Source organism: Ptychodera flava, chromosome 2, assembly GCF_041260155.1.
Source record: "Ptychodera flava strain L36383 chromosome 2, AS_Pfla_20210202, whole genome shotgun sequence".
NCBI classification, from domain to species: Eukaryota; Metazoa; Hemichordata; class Enteropneusta; family Ptychoderidae; genus Ptychodera; species Ptychodera flava.
Genome location: NC_091929.1, coordinates 32,292,275 through 32,313,425, shown reverse-complemented (window position 1 = coordinate 32,313,425; position 21,151 = coordinate 32,292,275). Strand labels below are relative to the sequence as shown.

Below are 21,151 nucleotides of genomic sequence, written 5' to 3'. Positions count from 1 at the left end.
AGTAGTTACTAATACTAGGAAGATTGAAAATAATCCATCCCCTTCAGTCAGGGCATGTGAACATTATAATTTCGTAAGCTGACCTCATAAGGGGCCGTGGATAATTAATACACGTGCACGGTAAACGAAACTGAGTGCGTTTGGCCTCAAACCTCCCCCCCCCCTCCCCTAAACGAAAGTTTGGAAGTGCGAAAATCCAACCAAGCCTCATTCTGTATCTGCATACCAACAATCGGTAATTACGTCGCTATGAAATCACGTATACCCCCCGCCCCCAATAACTCCTCTAAAATCAATCTCTGTTCAGCGCAAACTCAACAATGACGCAACGAATAGAATGAAATGAAACAGTGTATCCAAAATGATTGTTATGTTATTTTACTCGTGCACTGATTCACATGTATGTCAAAGGAGTGCTGGTGTAGCGCCGGTGCCGTACTGGCCTGGCCTGGTACACGCCAAACAATATAGCGCGATATTTTATGATACATAAAAACGTGTAGCGAGATGTTGCGATATGAAAACTTGTAGTAAGCACGATAATCGAAATACAGCCAAACCCCCTCCTCCCCTAAACACAGAAGTTGCATTTACCGTGCGCGTGTTTTAATTTTCTACAGTCCCTAAGGCATTCTTTCTGCAGAGTTCTGAAGTCTCTGGGCAGACAAGGTGGCATGGACTCCTTGGCAGCTAATATGTCATCTACACCTATCAGAATAGATACAGGCCTTACAAGTGATGCGCCACATCCAACTATGAAAATGAAGCAGTGCATGCCTGCTGTTATTCCAAGGGTTTCTGCCAAAAGAGTTACTGACATTACTACCGGTATGATACCAATTCAATCAAACCCTGTATCTCTGCAGCCTAAAGCGTGTCATATCAGACCACCTACTCAGTCGTGCAGAAAGCAGTGCTAAGTCAGAACCTGGAGTTGGCACCCATGAAAAGAGCCTTGCATCAAATTCTGTATTCAGCATTCCTAAAAACATTAGTGTCAAGTCTGGTCCTGAATCAAACATTCCTGAAAGCTTTGTCAAGTCACACCCTGTATCCAACGTTCCTGAAGGTACTGTCAAGTCAAACCCTGTATCTGGTGGGTCTGAAAGCCTTGTCAAGTCAAACCTTGAATCCAGCATTCCTGATGGCAATGTTATGCCAAACCTTGCACCCAGTATTCCTGAAAGCTTTGTCAAGTCACGTCCTGTATCCAATGTTCCTGAAGGTACTGTCATGCCTAACCATCTATCCTGTGGTTCTGAAAGCCTTGTCAAGTCAAACCTTGTATCCAGCCCTCCTGAAGACACTATAGTGTTGAACCCTGATCTGTCACTTCTGATAGCACTGTGAAGTCGTGCCAGGCTGTGCCAAACATTTTTGAAAGTGCTTACATGCCAAACTCTGTCTCTGATGTTTCTAAAAGTATTGAAAGTGCTAATGTGGAGAAGTATAGTGTGACTTATGACCAGCCAGCAACTCCAGTGGCAGTTGTTCAACCATACAGTGTTATTGACACTGACAACAACCATGACCAAGATAGTATTGCTGATCCAGACCATCAACCTTCACAATCAGAGTCTGAGACACTTGATTCAGATACCCAGCCACATACTAATCTGAGTTCTACCACATCATCGACAAGTGGGCATAGCAATACAAGGAAAACAGTTCAGTCAACTCAAGCTCAAGTATCAAGAAAATTCCGTCAATTAGGAAGGCGGACCGTTGGTGTGAAACAAGCGAAAGCCTATGTGTCTGGCAAAAAGATATACGACAGGAAGCATTTTTGTGTGTACTGTAAGAAAGAAATTGGTCATTTGTATCGACATTTCGAAAGAAGACATAAAGCAGAAGCAGCAGTTGCTCAAGCATTCAGCTTTCAGAAGAGTTCAAAAGAGAGATTAAAGCTTTTGAAGAAACTGAAGAACAGGGGTAACTATGACCATAATTATCAAGTAACCAAAACTGGTATTGGAAATGTAGTCCCATACAGAAGACCAGGTTGTGAAACTACGAAAACTGGTGGTGATTACTTGCCCTGTCTGCATTGCCTTGCATTTTTCTCAAAGAATGTAATGGGAAACATGTAAATAAGTGTCCGTTGGCGGAAAGGAAAACTGACCAAAGCACAGAAAGGAGTGAAAGAAGATACCAGAAAGCAGCATCATATCTAATGCCAGTTGCACATGGTACTAGCAAAATAATCAAAGAAAATGTGTTGCCTCATATGATGCAAGATGATGTAATCAAAGTCGCAAGAAATGACCCTTTGATAATGAAATGTGCTACAAGAGCCTATGATGGTAATGCCCACTTGAGAAATATAAAGTTTCAAGTATCAGTGCGCATCAGAGCACTTGGACGTTTGCTGATAAAGTTACGAGAATTAGATAATTCAATAGTACACCTACAAGACGTAATAAACCCATCGAAGTTCAGTACAGTTGTACAGGCAGTGCAGTGTCTTGCAGGGTATGATGAAGAAAATGGAACTTACACAACCCCATCTCTTGCCTTGAAGCTAGGCAGCTACTTGAAATCATGTGCTCAGATTGCCGTCAGTCAATCTATACAAACAGAGTCCAAAGAAAATGAAGAACAAGCTAACAGGTACATTGAGCTTCATAACCTTGAATGGGAAAACCAAATCTCAGGCAGTGCAGTCCACACACTTCAGTCAAGAAGGTCAAACAAATCAAGACTTCTGCCATTAACGAAAGATGTCATGAAGTTGAACAATAGGTTGAGTGACATAATGGACAACACCGTTAGGAATTTGAAAGAGAAGATATTAGTTGAAACATCATGGGCATCACTGTGTAAAGCTACATTGGCTCAAGTCATTTTATTTAATCGACGTCGGGAAGGAGAAGTTTCAAGAATGCAGTTGAAAACATATGAAGACTACAAGACAAGAACAGCGTTGGAGAAGATGACGAAGTAAATCAGAGTCTCACACCTCTTGAAAAGTCACTATGTTGTCAACTGACAAGGATTGAAATTCCAGGAAAGTGGGGAAGAAATGTGCCAGTTTTATTGCCTCCAAGACTCAAAGACTCTGTAAATCTGCTCTGTGATATGAGAGAGGAGGCCAGTGTGCATCCTGAGAACCCGTATGTCTTTGCACGACAGTACAACTCAAAAGAATGCCAGCGCGGAGATAAGTGCCTCAGACTTTATGCTCATAGTTGTGGTGCATCAGATCCAGAAAGACTGACATCAATAAACCTCAGAAAGCATGTGGCGACAGTCTCACAGTTCATGAATCTGAGTAATAATGAACTTGATGTTCTCGCAGGTTTCCTTGGACACGATATTAATGTGCATCGAAACTACTATAGGCTACCCCAAGCAACACTGCAGGTATGCAAAATAAGTCGCCTATTGATGTCACTGGAAAGAGGAGACACTGATGTCTTCAGAGGCAAAACTCTTGAGGAAATAGAAACAGAGGGTAAGTTTCTTTTGTGGCATATCAGTACAATGGATATGTGAGTGATACCAAGTCACAATGCATACACTGGGTAAATAACAGGGGATGAGAAACTTCTTTTTTCAAATGAAAAGTGATGTCAAATACTCAGTAACCTTGACACTAATATTAGGTTGCCATCTTGATTAAATGACTCAGAGGTAATATCCTGTGCTGTACTGGTTCAAAGACTTAGCCAGTCACTCGTGTTTCGGCGATAATTTGAACTTAACTTATCACATGCAGTGTTACATTGTTTAGCAGGGTTCCCATGATGCTTGAAAGTCCTGAATTTGAAATCGCTTCTTTAAAGTCCCTACACTTTATTCATGGAAATTCTGGTCAAATTGATTTAGTCACTTATTATATGCTGATTAAATGAAAAAAATATTTTGTGATTCCAATACCCAACGTCTCTACTCATCTGATTTTACCTGCTGACCTGAAAATTTTTAGATCCAAGTAAAGGGACATAAGCTGTAATTTAACTATTTTTTCAGTATTTTGGTCTTGTCTATAAACCAGAGTTTGGTATCAAATCCCCATATCATACTGAAATGTCCAGTATTCTATTTGTTGACACAACCTGTATGTGTTATGACCATAGCCATTATAGACAAATGAATTCTAGTCTGAACTCTGAATTTAAAAAAATAGTGCAAAATCTATTGCCCCTAATTTCAGATGTATTTTCAGCTCCAATGTCAGTGGCGCAGAGCTTATCACATACGTTGATTATCCAACTTCGTCTATCAGTCTGTCTGTCAATAGTTCCAGAAAGAAATCTATTTATGTGGTAACACTAGTTGCATTGCTCTTTAAATTATGCGGGGGGAACCTGAGTCAGACTGATTGATATTGTTGCACAATCTTCATATTAATATTTGGGGCAATTTTTGCCATTTTGTCAAAAATCTTTTTCTCTAAAAAACATTGTCCAATGGCTTTGAAATTTGGTATGCATGCTTCTTTGTGACTTCAGTCAGATTTGTACAAAATGTGACAACAATTGCATATTTGTATGTGGTTGCAATTTTCAGTCAAAACTCTTCTCTGAAACTGCTTGTCTTGTTACTTCAAATTTGACACGCAGGTTCCTGTGAGTGATCTCAACAACAGAATGTCGAATTTTGAGAAATTTGCATCGCTGAATATTTGCTGTATACATTTATTGTAAAACGATGCCTTGCATCAGTTTATCATATGCTTCAGGGCTTATTTACAGATTCCTTCCTACTTTTAGTTCAATATCTGTACTGTTTACACTGGTTTCAGTTGTGATAGATGATCGTGATGAAAATGAAGAGGAGGTGCCAGTGGTAAGCCAGAACACCACAGTGACTCAAGATGATGACAGAACAGGAGAGGTACAGCAGGAGAGTTTAGAAGAAGAGTTGAGAGAAGTGATAGCTGATCAGCATAACGTGGGTCACTCTGCAGAAGGATGTAAGTATGAAAGTCTTCTGGCATCAGCATTTCACAAACATAAGTTGAGTGCATTCAATATACAATAATCTGAAATAATAATTTTGTCATCGGATCACAGGTACATTTACCGGAGTAGCATTTTCCCCATTACTGTGAAAGAACAGATTTCCAGCTCAGCAATGTTGTTAATTACCCATAAAAGTCTTTGAGTGTTCTTAACGTGCCTTGACATTCTGCTGATTGAAACTTCATTTATGTCAGTGTAAACATTGAGCTTGAGCTCTGTGATAGTGCTCTCAGCATGATGGCAAAAACCTATATTATACACACATTACACATGGGATTAAACTTTTTATATCAGGAAATCTGAAAGGGAGAGAAAGAGGAAATAGAATATATATCTTACAAAACCAAGCCATGATCAGTAGTGTTTGCTGTATTTTACTTTCCCCCTTTTCTTGAACTTATTGTATAACTATTGGTCAGGGTGGGTTAATTTTATTCCCAATTCTGTTCCCACTCAGATTTCCTAATATAAAATGGTTTGATCCAGGCGGTCTGTATGTGTATCAGTTTTCATCATCACTCTGAGCGGTCTCACAAAGCCAATGCTTCTGTAAGTGAAGTTTTATTCAGCACAATGTCCAGGCATATTGCAGAACACCAAGCAAATTTCCTGGGTAATTAATAACATTATTGAGTGAGAAACAAGTGTTTTTGCCGTAAATCTTGCAAGGAGATGAAAAATATTCAGTCATGGCAAAGCTTATACTGTTTATAGTACTGCTTGTATTGTACCTTATCACAATCAGTTGAGGATTATTTTTTGTGATTTATTTCAAAGAGTGCCATTGGGTCATGTTGCTTCAAGTGTATTATCACATGCCTCGACGTTAGTGCAAATAAGTGCATTGATTTGAATAGGAACATCCAGAGAGTTACTGCTTTCCTGTACCTAACTTGCATGTTGATGTTATATTTTGGTCAGGAAGTTTCTTTGAAAGTTTCCTGAACTTATATCCAAATTTTTAGTCATTTGAGTTTGCTAACATGATGTACAAAGAAAGCTAGCTTAGGTGAGCCTCACAGCTATTATTGTTTCTTGTTAGCTACTATAGACTATAGTCTATAGAAGCTTGGGATGGGTATCCGTCCGGCGTCCGGCGTCAGTCTGTATGTATGTATGTATGTATGTATGTATGTATGTCCGTTTGTGAGGCGTCCGTCCACTCAAATATCTTGAGAACCGCAGTACTTACTGATTTGATATTTGTTGTGTAGATGAAAAATATGATTTTGAGAAACTATTTTTTTTAATTTTTTGATATCGTTGAAAATAGGCAAATTAATGCCAAAAAAGGCGTTTTTGGTAAAAAATCTTCTTCTTCATAACCGCTGGTCAGACAGCTTTGTTATTTGGTATACAGGTCCCTAGGGACAACCCAACGTAGATTTGTTCAAATTGTGATGAAATATGCAAATGTGTATTTTTAAGGAATTTTTTTGTCATTTTTGGTCAAAGTTTGACTTACATTGTATGTAATTCTTTTACTGTATAAACCCTATCAATTCACCCAGAAAAAAATAATTAATATTATTTTAAATCATTGAATTAATTAGGAAATCATCAAAGCCAAAATAATTTTAGTGTGGAATTATCAGAAAGTTCAACTTTTTTGACAGTTCATAGTGAATTGAGGATTAAAACATGTAAAGGCAACTTTCCTGAATCCCAACTTTGATATATTCTGAACCACCATTTATGTTATCTAAAAGAAATTGCGCATAATAGTTTGTCATGATAGGGTGGTCAAATAAATAGAGATACAGAAAGTTCTAATTTCCATTTATGGTTGACTTGGTAAGGATAAAATAAGATTACTTTTTGAGGAAAAAAATAGAGTGGTCAATTAAAAGAGTGGTCAAAGTGATAGGGTTTTTATGGTAAAGCTGGGCTGTAAGATTCCTCATGTGCTATTTATGGCAATTATGCAATCTGTGTAAACAGTGCAATGAAAGTGTAACATGATTCCATATAGTGCTTTTGATGACCTTGAACTTGTTAAGTTTCAAAAATTTGTCTCTTCAGTGTGCTTTCTCTGAGTACGTACAGTCTCAACTTATTCAACAGAACTTACAATGTTATTTGGTATACAGGTCCCTAGGGATAACCCAACTTAGATTTGTTAAAATTGTGATGAAATATGCAAATCTGTATTTTACGGAATTTTTTTCCATTTTTGGTCAGGCCATCCTGAAATGAGCTATCAAAGATATCCACCTTCTTCATCAATACATGAGTCACAAAAGGTTATTCTCTACATACACAGCAGAGCTCTGTCAACTGTTGAGTCGCTTGATTTTTCAAAACCGCTGGTCAGACAGCTTTAATATTTGGTTTACAGTCCCTAGGATGACCTTAGTGAGATAATTTCATACAGTCAGGAAATACTTAATTTTGTATCCATGTCTGTAGTAGCTTCAGCAGGGACTTTGGCCCTATGTTTATTTGATACGGATATACCATCTGTCAAACATTGATGTAGTTAGAGAGGTAATCATAAAACAGTTGAAGATTCTATGTCTGTTAGTCTATCAGTCAGTCTTTCCAGTTGTCTGTATGTATATGTATGTACGTGAGTATATACTGATCATAGACCCTGGAGTGAGAAGGCCGGCAAATTCAGCAAAGATCAAACAACCTACATTGTAAGGGCCAGGGATCATACGTGTTCTTCTGCATATATTAACACCTTAGCCTGTAGAACAAGTCACTTAAACACAATTAGCATAGCACGGGTAGTGTAACAAGCCAAAGACCTATGAAAAGACATCATCAAATTGACACACATGTATTTCAGTAACCACTATGCTTTTTCCACCATTTCGGAGTTTCATTGTTTGTGCAGTAAAGATTTAGAAAAAAATTGTAAATGAATTGTACCTTAATGATCAATTTATCTGCCTTGTTTTGCGTATCTTTTGTTCAGCAACTGTAAAACTTTCAGCAATGTAGCACATATTACCTGGATATTGTTGTTTTTTGAAACTGGCGAGAAATCTAAAATGACCAAAAAACTTTAATTGACATGCAAATACTGACACTGATGACTGTGTCTATTTTCAATCTTCCTGTATGGTTATATTCTGAAAGAATGTCAGAGGGACACAGAAGATATTTTGAGATCATCATATTCTGGCATATTTTCAGCTCTAACTGCTTCTCAAGCTATTTGAAATTACTAATTTCTGCTGTCGTTGTCATAGTTGTTAGGCTTTTGTTCATGCAGACCCAGTGTTTCCGTTAACGCAAAATCCTGCGTATTTTACGCAAAATTGTTCGGAAATACGCAAAAAAAAATCATGACTGCGTAAACAAATACGCATTGAGAAATGCTGCCCAATGACACCACGTACTTGGCCCGCACTACATTGCCTGAACGTGGCTCAATGCAGGACAAAAATAGAACATATGCACCTGCTTGCAAGTGACATTTTTCATGATATTGCAACATTTAAATTAGCAGATCGCAGCACTTTATGCAACATTGTATTTCATCATCACAAAACGTCATGTCAATCAGTTCTGTACAGACAATGGCACTACAGATGCAAAAACTTCGAGAATCGATCGAGTCTACGTTGTTGGTAACACAATACAGTTAATGGTCATTACGTCGCATGTTATTTGGAAAGTGTTTATGGGTGACAATTTAGACTCTGTCGGGTTGCATTCTTGAGAGGTCCCGCTGGACTTTGAACAGTATCTGCTTTTTGTTGGCCCTTTGAAAACACTAATTTCGTAGTCAGAAGGTATTTTCTTTGAACATGAACTCATTGGGCTGCACAACGATCATATACGGGACATGCATCACGGCATAGCAAACGTTCAGCTACACCTTGAAGCCCCCCAGGTTGTTAGGGTTTTTTTAATAGAGCATGCACATTAAGGATGTACGAGCGGTACGCGCGCGTGGAATTTGTCACTTCCATAGGATTACATTAAAATTTGCTGGAAAATCAATTTCTACTAATGTCATTTTCATGAAAATTTGCACAAAGCTCAGTCTAGAGAAATAAATAATACTGATCAAATAAAATTATATGGTCACCGCGCTAAATTTTGAGATAAACAGCATTGAATTATTTCATCCATAGAAAATGCATTGGTGAAAAAATGCTGACTCAGCATTTTTTCTCACAAATGGCAAAATTCATGGTCATTTATCTCACAAACAGGCGCGGTGACCCCTATATTTTATCACACATTTTGATAATACTTACAAAGGAGAATCCAAAAATTGACAATTTAGAGAAATGACATTACTTTTAATTTTACCGATCGTACATCCTTAAAGGAAACCCCAAGTTCTACAGAAAAGACTGCCCAGCTCACTTCAGATACTGATTCCTACCGTACGCATTTTGAATACATTTACGCAAATAAAAACTCAGTTGCGTAAAATCGTACGCAAGTTTTGAAATTGTAACGGAAACGCTGAGACCTAAGTCGTAAATTATCATCAAGTAATATCATCAATGAAATGTACCCACACAAAGAAATGATCAACATTTCTACCTATTTTTTTTTTTTTTGCTGCTGTGGTCATGTACCAGTACCATTTTGGTGTTATTTTTTGTGCATGAATCAGACTTTTGTGTGAGGAATTTCACATACTGCAAGGGCTGTGATATGATAGCTGCCGAACTGAAAATACTTCTGTCGACTTAAACCCATATTTTTATAGGCAGGTCATAAAATGACAATAACGTTACTTTTAATTAATCATTGTCCAGGTGAAACACGAGTATGCAAAATAGAAGACCCAGGAAGCACGTTAAGTGGACACGTGCAGAAGAAACTGCCATACAACGTGCCCTGAGGAAAAATTATGCAGAGCATACACTACCAAGGAAAGATGATTGCATGAGAGCAATTTAGAAGAGCCAGCTCTTCGTCAGCAGTCATGGCATGTTATCAAGGACCACGTAAGAAACTGGATTCAAAGGAATTAAACATTTGTATGCTTAATGTATAATTCAAAATGTATAATCAGCTTTTAAATGGTGTGAAACATTGTCCATGATTCGGCCCATGTGTGACGTACATATGATATCCAACAAGGTGGAGATTTATGTTAGGAATAACTCCCAACATTGTTTACTAAGTATTAGAAAGACAGGAAAATTTTTTGTGTCTTGACAAATAAGGGACTGACACTTGTACTCCAATTCGTTACTTTGGTCTTTCCTATTTAAACTCTGGCATGATAACTAAGACATTATGAGGATGATGATACATGCTGTGTTTCATCAATTTTTCTTTTGAACATGTAGTTAGCCCATCTTGCTAGATAGAACATTGGTGTTCTGTTATTTCATAGGGCTTTTTACTTCTAAATGGTGATTATAGGCTGTATCTGTCCACAGGTGAACACACTGGTATCTACCATCATAACAAATCATATCATGTAATGATACCCTGCATGGAATGCAAAAAAATGCAGGATCACACGCTTCTTAAAGTTTATGCATGAATGATAGTGTGAAAAGCAATGTTTTGCTGGGGTTTTTTTAGCCATGTCAGGTTCATATAAACACCTTTGTATGGCCTATCATCCTGTAGCCTTCAAGGTTTGCAAATGGTATTGCAATCTTTTGACAGCTATGGCAGCCATATTTATTTTTGTGAGCAAAGGTTAATTCAAAGTTTGCGTTTTGATTACTTTCCACAACCCCTTGGAAGTTTCAAATTTTAATTATGTTTTGTCATGTGACCTTGCTGCTACATTTGATTTCTAAACAATGGTTTGATTATCTTTTCAAAAAACCAATGAACAGGTGATGTATGTAAACCCATCAAACCGATGTCTTCAATATTTGACACTGCTTATGACAGTCAAATCAGATTATTTGGAAGATGGGTAGTAATGCTTGGAAATGTTGTATCTTATATACATATATAGCCTGTTATCTCTGTCTTTTTGTCTGACTTTTAAAGTTTCTGCAAATGGCTACAATGCTAAACTCTTTGGTCCCAAGTGACACTGCTTGTAGTTCTAATGTGTAATTTGGTGATGCAGTGTTATGTACAGGTCACAAATGACAATGCATTGATAGTGTTTCTTTACTTTACACTGTACAATTGTCAATTGTCAACAAAATACCTGGTCACATAAGCACCATATTTTAGGGAGGAGAAAGCAGTGTAATGCATAGGTCACTGAAATAATATTTATATTATCTTGATAGATAAGGTAGTTGTTGGTGATTCAGTGTTGTGATGGTATACAAGAACCACCAAAATGGCTATTTTTTATTTTTGTTAGCAATATAGTAAATAGCCTCAGGTATATTGCCAATTAACAAGCTCAAAAAGGCAGTTATATATTGATGCTGTATTATACATACAGTTGTCCTCACAATTGCTGTTTTTTTTCTTGACCCATTGTGACTTAGCTCATACCTAGACAGCTGATTAAATGGGCAATTTTTTAATTTGTTGGTACATTGTTATACAAGAGTAATAAACAGCAAAATAATCAGAATGTAATTATCTGTAAGATTTTAAATCCTATAGAGGGCAAACTTACCTGCACTTTACTCTTATTGCTTGTCCCCTACAAAGCAGTGGAGGGTACATGTACCATATGACTGCCATGAGGCCATTTTGTGTCTATTGCTGCTATGCTTGACTCTGTCCTTATATATAATCCATATGCCACCAACACAGCAAAACATTAAATAATACTAGTATGATCAAACACTACCAAACAAGCCAAGAAAAAAATCAAACAACATAAACTTACTTTGCCTATGTCATCATCTATTGCTTACAAATTCATTTTCAAACAAAGCATTTCATTTTGTCACACTGAGACTTACTTGCTTTGTAGGTGGATGGTTGCTTGATTGCAAATTATTTGTATACCAGAATCATGAAAAGGGCTTCTCAAGTTTTGATTTTGATGGCAGGCTACAACTTAATAAAAAATAATTAGCACAAATTTATCAAATACCTTATCCTGTGATTTTTTGCAGCTGCCTTGCAAAGTATGAACCAGGAAGCACATTTAACTGTTGATAGCTTTTTTAATTCTGCTCTCAACGGTAAGCTTATCACCTCGGTGGATTGTCCATTGTCAGTCCCCATCCATCAACATTTTGATTTTTCTCCTACTGCTTGTCTGATTGCTGTGAAATTTGGCATGCAGGATTCTAGTGGCAACCTTAGTCAGATTGGTACAAATTGTGGCAAAATTTGCATATTTGTAATTTTTGGACAATTTTATTCATGAAACTGTTATCAAGCTTTATACTTGCCATGATGAGGCACCATTGTCAGGCTTACATTAAAGCTCCATAAATTTAGCTGAAATTTTCAACTATTTTTTGCAATATGTCATTCTTACTTTAGGCAAAGGAAATCAGTGACAGACTTATTTTTGGTTTTAAAATGTTCTGTAGAATCATTTTATTGATGGTCAGTTTTCTCCCCTTGAGAGTCTGTTTTCATTCAATATAAAGAGGTTGAATAGTCTTTACTGTGTAGATTTGTCAAGATGACACTGGATAGCAAAGATCTGCATGATGGATCTGTTACTGTAATTGTTCAGTTGTTTTGCTAGTGAGAATATTTTCACCCATGTAATGTGCACATATTCATGAAACTCTGTTATCAAGGTTTATGCATTGCCATGATGAGGCACTGTTGTCAGGCTTACATTAAAGCTCCATTAGCCACAACTCTCGTCTATTTTTTTCAATATAAGTTCAACGTATCAACTAAAGTTGATGCTTCAAATCCCTGAAGCATGAAGAACCGTCTAGTGTCATGCCTATCAATCTAATCTACATAAGTAGAGTCAGCATTGTACTTGTTGACAATTAAATTCAAGTTTTCAAGAATGCTTGTTTTAATAAACAACAATGATCATGAGATATATGCAGACTATGTTGCCAATCAGAACGCTGGAATTTTAACAAGACATCAGAAGTAGGACAATGAACAGCAGTTGAAAAATAGAACCAGAATATTGCAAATACAGTGGAAAGTCATAGCTAATACCCCTTTAATGCAAAGAGTATATAACATGTCTGTATTGGTTTATGAAACCCTTCTTCTGAAATTCAATCATCATGTTTATACTTAGTTTCGTCTGAGAATGTTTTTGTTCAATATGTAGATGTTAGATACAGTTTTCAATGTTGTGACAACATTTGATAGCAAAGATCTGCATGTTGGATCTATGACTGTAACTTAGCTCTTGTTGATTTCATTAATATGTTTGCTTGCTGATGTTAACATGTCAACAATGATGTTCTAATAAAGATAAAAGTTGGTTGCCAAATTGCAGTTGTAGAAAACAGGAATATCTGTGGATTCCTTTTTTGACACCATGGTATAATATGAATATCAGTGTTGCAGCCAGGATGTGCCCTTGTGACAATGTCCCCATACGGAACCTATTGTTCAGCATACTTGTGTACTGTTAGTCACCTTGAGTGCGCTCATGAGTCAACTGTGTTCGATGTAGTTTGAAAGTAATATCTGTTACTGACAATTACCTTTGTTTTGCACGATGATTTTGAGGCTTACCGGTATATTTACGTCCTTTGGGAACCATGATTTTAAAGTAATTAGAATGCTGCATTTGATATAACTTGCTTGTAGTCTGACAGAGCTCTTATTGGCAGCAGATACGGTGTACTTGCTTGAAATCTAAGCAAAGATGTGGTCTCGATACTAGACTTTTTTGTGTGTGACACTAATTTGTTACAAAATAATGCAAGAGTTCCTTTAGCCTCCCCGTGCCCACCACCACTTAGAAGTCACTTTAATCTCTGATTTTCCTTGGAAGAAGCACATCAAATACAACTTTTGAAGGGGTTTAGGGTCAGGGTTATTGTTAGTTTTAGGGTCAGTAGACTTAAAAGCGTTGTTGAACCTGAAGTAGTAAAGTTCTTAAGAAAAAAAAAAATGGAGTGGAGTGAGCCGCACTTTTCAATCCCAGGTTCTCGCATTAGTGGAGTTCTCCCAGTCAAACACTTGGCCAGTACAGTGTTTGATTTCTATAACATTAATTACACAAACTGATCTCAACCTTTTGTAACATTTTGATAATCCTGCAAACAGAGTTTATACAAGCATTTAATCGACCATCGGTTCAAATCGCCAACGGTCATTGATTCTCCACCACAAATGCGGCCGGGAAAAACTAGAAAGGGCATTTTCTGGAGCGTGTGCCCGCTTGTTGCCTGTTTGGTGTCCACTCACACAATGAACGCCGCCGTAGCTTCGCGTCCTTTTAAAGGGAGGCTCCGCCTTTAAGGAACACTTTCTCAAAATAATATAAAATTTGAATGACAATTGCCGCATGTTGTCCCCAAAATGTGCAAAATGTCCCCAAAAATAAATGATAGTGGGACACGGTGTCCCCTGGTTTAAATTTCCTGGCTGCAACACAGGAATATACCTGTACCAATATGCATTCACAGGGGTACACTATGAATAGGTCTTCACCAATATGCATACACAGGGGTACACTATGATTATATCTGTACCAATATACATACACAGAGGTACACCATGCATAGTTCACCAACATGTATACACAGGGTACACTACAGTATATCTGTACCAATATGCATACACAGGGGTACACTATGATTATATCTGTACCAATATACATACACAGAGGTACACTGTGCATAGTTCACCAACATGTATACACAGGGGTACACTACAGTATATCTGTACCGACATACATACACAGGGGTACACTATGAATATATCTGTACTAATATACATACACAGAGGTACACCATGCATAGTTCACCAACATGTATACACAGGGGTACACTACAGTATATCTGTACCGACATACATACACAGGGGTACACTATGAATATATCTGTACTAATATACATACACAGAGGTACACCATGCATAGTTCACCAACATGTATACACAGGGGTACACTACAGTATATGTGTACCAACATACATACACAGGGGTACACTATGAATATATCTGTACTAATATACAAACACAGAGGTACACTATGCATAGTTCACCAACATGTATACACAGGGGTACACTACAGTATATCTGTACTGACATGCATACACTGGGGTACACTATGAATATATCTGTACCAATATACATACACGGGTACACTATGCACAGTGTACCAATATGCATACACACAGATACACTATTAATATATCTGTACCAATTTGCATACACAGTGGCACACTATGAATATATCTGTACCAATTTGCATGCACAGGGGTTCACAATGAATATATCTTTAACGGCATGCATACACAGGGATGCATTATGTATTTATCTGTACCTAAAAATGATGTCAAGACATGATTCTTGCAGTTTAACAAACTAGAAAATTTATTGCTGTGCTTAGATTAATATGATCTAAGAAACAATGCAATTGACTTTCCAATCAAACCCCCTCCTCCAAAACCAAAGTTAAAAAGTGCAAAATGTTGATGTCTGCCTGAGAGCACAATAGCATTTTGCCATAGCTACTAAGAATATGTATCCCTTGCCACATTACAATGTCAAGAAATCAACCAAATTTGAGTACTAAGCACTAATAGAAGTGTCATTAATTTTTACTTCCCCTTTTTGCATCTGATGACTGTCCTGATCTTCTTGTTCCTTTTCTCACAATTGTCCGTTGTATTTTTTGAGCTTTCCAGAGTCATACTTGCAAACCCTTTTCAAATCTTCCTGTGCATCTGTGTGCTTTTTTCATTGTTGACAAGTCACCCAGGTGTAAAACATGTAGGCTTCCACAAACTTTTTGTGGTCATTATGGTGCTTTGAAGAATTGCTCTGAGCCAGCAAATGGTTACCAAATAGAGTCCTTTGTCCTGGGGTGGGTTTTTTTGATGTTTTCAAGGAGAATTATGAGACTCGTCAAGACTGCAATATTCAGTGCTGTTTCATCAACACTGAGAGTGAAATGGTCAGGTGTGGTTGGAGCAGGCAGCCGCTTATAGCACATTAAAAACTGATACTTTTATCTTTATAATTTGATGAATAAAAGGTTTAGGATACAATGTTAATGTATGTGGGACACAACGAGTTGGAAACAGTTACTGTTAAATTTGTTGGCACGAGTGTGCAGTTTTTTTTCATTTTTATACACAAAGAACCAGTGATCACAAAATAAAAGTGCCAAAGTGAAGTTCACAAATTGAATAGATGTCAAACGATCAATCTGAGGTGTTCCCTTATTGCCACAGACTAGTGAAAGGGATTTTATTTTTAGAAACTGGGCTGTCCAGTTCCTGGTATTTTATTAAGAACATTTTTTAGAAATGATAGATTCCAACTTTCATGATAAATGAACCTGGTGCAAACTCATGATACTTTTGCACCTACTACCATATATATAGTGTTCTGATATCATAAAAATTTGTGAAGTCATAGCCTAAATACACTGTAAAGTTCCATTTTCTGAATACCTAGTTAAGATAGTTTGGTTTCTTTCCAGTTTAACTTGTATGTAGCTTTAAGCTGCCTTCTTCATAACCTTTTTTCGAATAAAACATCACACAATTTCCATTAATTCTATGGGCCCAAGATGTTAATCAAAGTACATTTCTTTACACTGGGTCCCTTAAGAATGAAATGAAATATGTTAAGGTCCAACAAAAATATAAAATTTCGAATCATAGAAATAGAGGTAGTTCAGGGTGTCCTTTGTGATAAAATTGCTTTCTAGGTTGTATGCATTGTCTTCTAATACATGGATAGTTCATAATGCCTTCAGAAATTATGGCTCCACTAAGGGGTATTTAGGACCATATGAAAATTCGGGACCACTTTTGATGCCGATTCACGTATGTATGTATGTATGTATGTATGTATGTATGTATGTATGTATGTATGTATGTGCGTACTTATGTATGTATGTATGTATGTATTCTACATGCATGAATGAATACGCTATATGCGTGAGCGTATTTTTTCAATATGTATATATGTATATGTATGCATACGCAAACATATGTGTGGGGCAAGGTATTATACACACGCACAAATATATATGTATGTATGTATATATATATATATATATATATATATATATATATATATATATATATATATATATAAAATTCCTCTCTTTCTATACATTTTCCACCTTTTCTATCTCTAAAAAAGCTTGATTGTGTAAATTCATTGTTTTACATTTGGCGCCTCGTAAACATATTCGGAATTTGGAAGCCCATGCGAGGTTTTCCCAGCCATTGAATACATTACCTTTGAGTCTGCGCGGTGTAGTGAGTTAGTTTCTGCCGGATTCACCGACTAGCGACTTGGACTTCTTGCAAAGTACAGGCGGTGAGACGGACTGTGTACACAGTGACGTCAAGCAAATACAAAATGATTGACAGCTCCAACCATTTTTATGGCAAATAAGGCGAACGCATGCTAATACACCTCTGCATATATTGAAAACATTGCTGTCATCTCAATGTTGTGCAAAGCACAGTTACGAGGGCAGATCGTCCATGCAGCCGACACGAACACGAAGTGTCTGTGTGCCGTTACAAGAGGTTCGACACATAGCGGCCGCCGCGTGGTATGCATACTATGCGGCGGCCGATGTGCATCGAACCACACGTAACCGTGGTGCAAAGCCAGCTGTACTTAGCATGCTTAGACATTCAGGACATTGAATACGTTGAACGCTGGGCGGTTAATGGCCTCAAGTTCGTACATCGACCGCGTTTTACAACTGATCGGTCGACCGTCTCTAATCATGCGAGATTACCAAAGAAAGGTTCTTGAGAATTACATTGTGGGAAAAAATGTGTTCGTCTGCGCACCAACCGGCAGCGGAAAATCACTGACATGCAGGTCTCGCTTGGGGTCAATAGGTAACTCCTCCCAAGATTATGAATATGTAAAATTCAGTGATGTCATAATAAACACGTTGATAACAACGTCATCTCATGAAAAATTTATAGCAACGCAAACCCTGTAACAAATCCAAGTCTGTGATTCCGGGTTAAACCCTTTTTAGCGTTCACCGCACTCAGAGCGTGCACTCCACTCACGGCGCGTTTCACATGAAAGCAAAATAAAAATTACGTTCACTCGACTCAAACATTCACAAATCACAGACTTGAACCAAGTCTAGCGTTCGATATACGTTGGCTTTGTCTTATCTACATCATGTTTGTTGACTATTTCCTCAAGCCTAGCGTAGCCTACGAGGTAGAGGTCAAACCTAAATGAGCATGCGTGCCGAATGTGTAAACAAATGTCGCCATACTCGGTCATTTCTCCACCGTGATTTGTAAGGATCGTGTGATCGGTTGTTGTTTTTCTGTCAGAGAGTATTTAAAAATGGCGACGCGGGCACAGTTTAACACCTACTAAGCCCTTGAGCATGTTTTTCTACATAGTGATTGTGGAATTCCGGCTGACTCGTGTTTGCAAGGTTATATCTGATTGGTCGATTGTCACTATTCACGGCAACTTAGGGAGTTTATTTGTATCATTTCATTATAACGGTACGATTCTGCCAACTAATTGGATATTAGCTTCGAAATCGCTGCAAGTCGGCCCTGGAATTGTCACTGATCGTGAAACTGAACTCGACGGAGATAGCGGAAGTCAAATTTCAAATTACAACTCTAATACCAAACTTGAATATGTTCCCGAACCAGTTGAGCAAAGACAGAGATTGCAAGCAAGACAGGAAGATAGGCCAGCAGAGCATGCAGAGAGAAAAAGTGCGATAAAGGGCCGGTGAGCGACGTCACAAACGTTGATGGGGTATCCTGTGGATGTTGTAAGACATCAATCTATCAACAATTACACATCGGACTAGCTACCAGTATATAAGCTTATATATAATATAGCTCTCTTTTGAATGCCGGATGATACCTGTTGTTCGAAGATGAACTTGTAATAAATATGCATATTTACATCATTTATGTGGAATATGTTTTAGAGTATGTGTTCCCCCTACTGAATTAGAGTTAAGTATTAATTTTTAAAGTGTTACGCTGAAAAAATACATTTATATATTGAAATAACAAAAAATGCAACATTTTTTGATTTTTTTTGTAAAAAAAATCTCACTGAAAACGTTGTCCCGAATACTCTTTCAATTACGAAGATACAGCTCATGTATTTAATTTGCTACTTCATCAATGATATCAGGACTAACATTGTCCACATACTCATAATACTCTCTCTTCTTACATATGTATCGCAGTTACTTACGCCGGAGCTCGCACGTACCGTTGTTATTCAAGTTGCAGCAAGAATACATTGTGCAGTAACTTTATGGTAATGGGTCTTTGTAGCCGAGCCAACTTTTATTTTGTGTACAAACAAGTATTATTAATCTGCAAGCGATTATGTTTCGCAAGAGAAATAACTTTTTGGCATAGAAAACTCGAGAGACAACTTAAACAAATTTATCTGTACGACAGGGAGTCTCAGAAGAAAATCACGCTACTGAAAGCTTGACCATTTTTAGGCAGCAGTATTTTAGCTTTCCCGTTGCTAGCTTCAGTCAGGCTCCAGATAATTCGCAAAGTAATAAATTAACTAGTTTAATTTGTTGCTCACACTTCTAAATGTTTGTGCACAATCTAGGAAAAAGTCTAATAAAACATGGATTGGTTTGAAGTGTTCTACAGTGTGCCAGTACATCGAGTCCTGAGGACTTACACTCTCTCGCCATGAGTTTTCGGTATACAGTTGCATATAACCTACATTCGGTGAAAGTTTAATGAATGCCCAAAGGTGTAAACCCTGCACGTTTATGTCGAAAAAAAGAAAGTAACTTACAGGGCAGAGAAGGGATCCCGAAGGGGAATTTAGTAAGATTTATTCTTAGGTAGTTTTTAGGTAGAATGCATCGATATTCGGACGCTCAAATTTTTACAATATTCTTTTGGTCCACATTTGCTTGGGTTCAGTTTTGAAGCAATGAAGTAAATTTGTTTTCACCGGCTTAGTTTTGTGAAAATCTGAAATCATTTTGCTCTATAGAGAGAACACATAGGTGACAGCCATTTTGGGTCTAAAATATCTGTAAATATTTGGTAATTTGCTTCTCCAGAGCCAATATTTGCACTGTGACACCTGTTCATATTCAAGTCTTTCATTTCTGAGGAGCGATCTACCTTAAGTCTATAGTCTCTTCAGACTATCAACGATGTACTCTCAAATTTTCCTAATTGCAACCTTTATAACTGTGTACCCATTGCTTTTATTTGCAAACAAACATTTCCTACGTATAGTTTATGTGCAGTTTCACTTCTTTAGTGTTGACAAGTGGATTTAACATTCTGATACGATCACACACACGGCTAGTACTTTGATGCGTATGTCCGTATTATATAGGGGAAACATTATAAGTATTTTTTTTCTACTCTATAGGCGCAATGTCTCAATCTTTGACATTCCACTCTCATGCTGGGCAGAACACAATCCTTAAAGCAACAACGGCACTTACAGTGGACGATACAAGATTGAAACCGTTCGTTGGGGTAGAGGGATATCCGATTTGTTTGTTGGCCAGACATATTCGTCAGGACGAGGAGAATACATGAACAAGGAAAAGTACTACATAGATGACATGTCATCATTGATAATCTACAATTCTCAGGTCGAAGATTCAGATATCTACAACTTCCTCGTTATTTACCGTTTTTCTAAAGAAAAAGTAGTTTACGTAGGAAGCATGGCATTGATTGTTGACGGTAAGTGCGTTGGTAAAAGGCGCGACTTTACACGCATGAAGGAAAATGCTAAATACCATGATTCCTTTCATGTAAGAAATTAACGAACTTTACATCGAAAGTATTTCCGAAAATATTTTGATTTACTCGTACACTTCTATAAACGTTTGTGAATTCATTTTAAATTAAATTAATCTTAGAAGATTGTGTTTTCTGTTTTAAATTTGAAATTACGGTTGACCGACATATTTCCCTGATACGAAAAATGCACAATTTTGGCAGATCCCTGAATTAATGGACTATTATTCCTGTTGATAGTACGCACAAAAGTACGGTAACTTCGCCATTTTCCAAATACATTTGAGAGGGAAATATCTTAACACATTTTAAATACATTTTAGCACATTTTAAATACACTTCATGCAAAAAATCTAAAGGATGCAATTATAGTGTGTCGGCACTTATCCATGATTCCAGACCAAAATAGATATTATTCACCAAGGTTTTGTGTGA

The 21,151-nt window shown here is 37.3% G+C and overlaps 1 protein-coding gene across 1 annotated transcript; it reads left to right on the top strand.

The window, feature by feature from the left end:
- Positions 1-659: 659 nt before the first annotated feature.
- On the top strand, positions 660-5,453 carry LOC139119277 (uncharacterized). The gene is made up of 3 exons (XM_070682990.1): positions 660-3,454; positions 4,748-4,918; positions 5,425-5,453. The coding sequence occupies exons 1-3, from the start codon at positions 3,079-3,081 to the stop codon at positions 5,436-5,438; spliced, it is 561 nt and encodes a 186-aa protein (XP_070539091.1). The 5' UTR covers positions 660-3,078; the 3' UTR covers positions 5,439-5,453.
- The last annotated feature ends 15,698 nt before the right edge of the window (positions 5,454-21,151 follow it).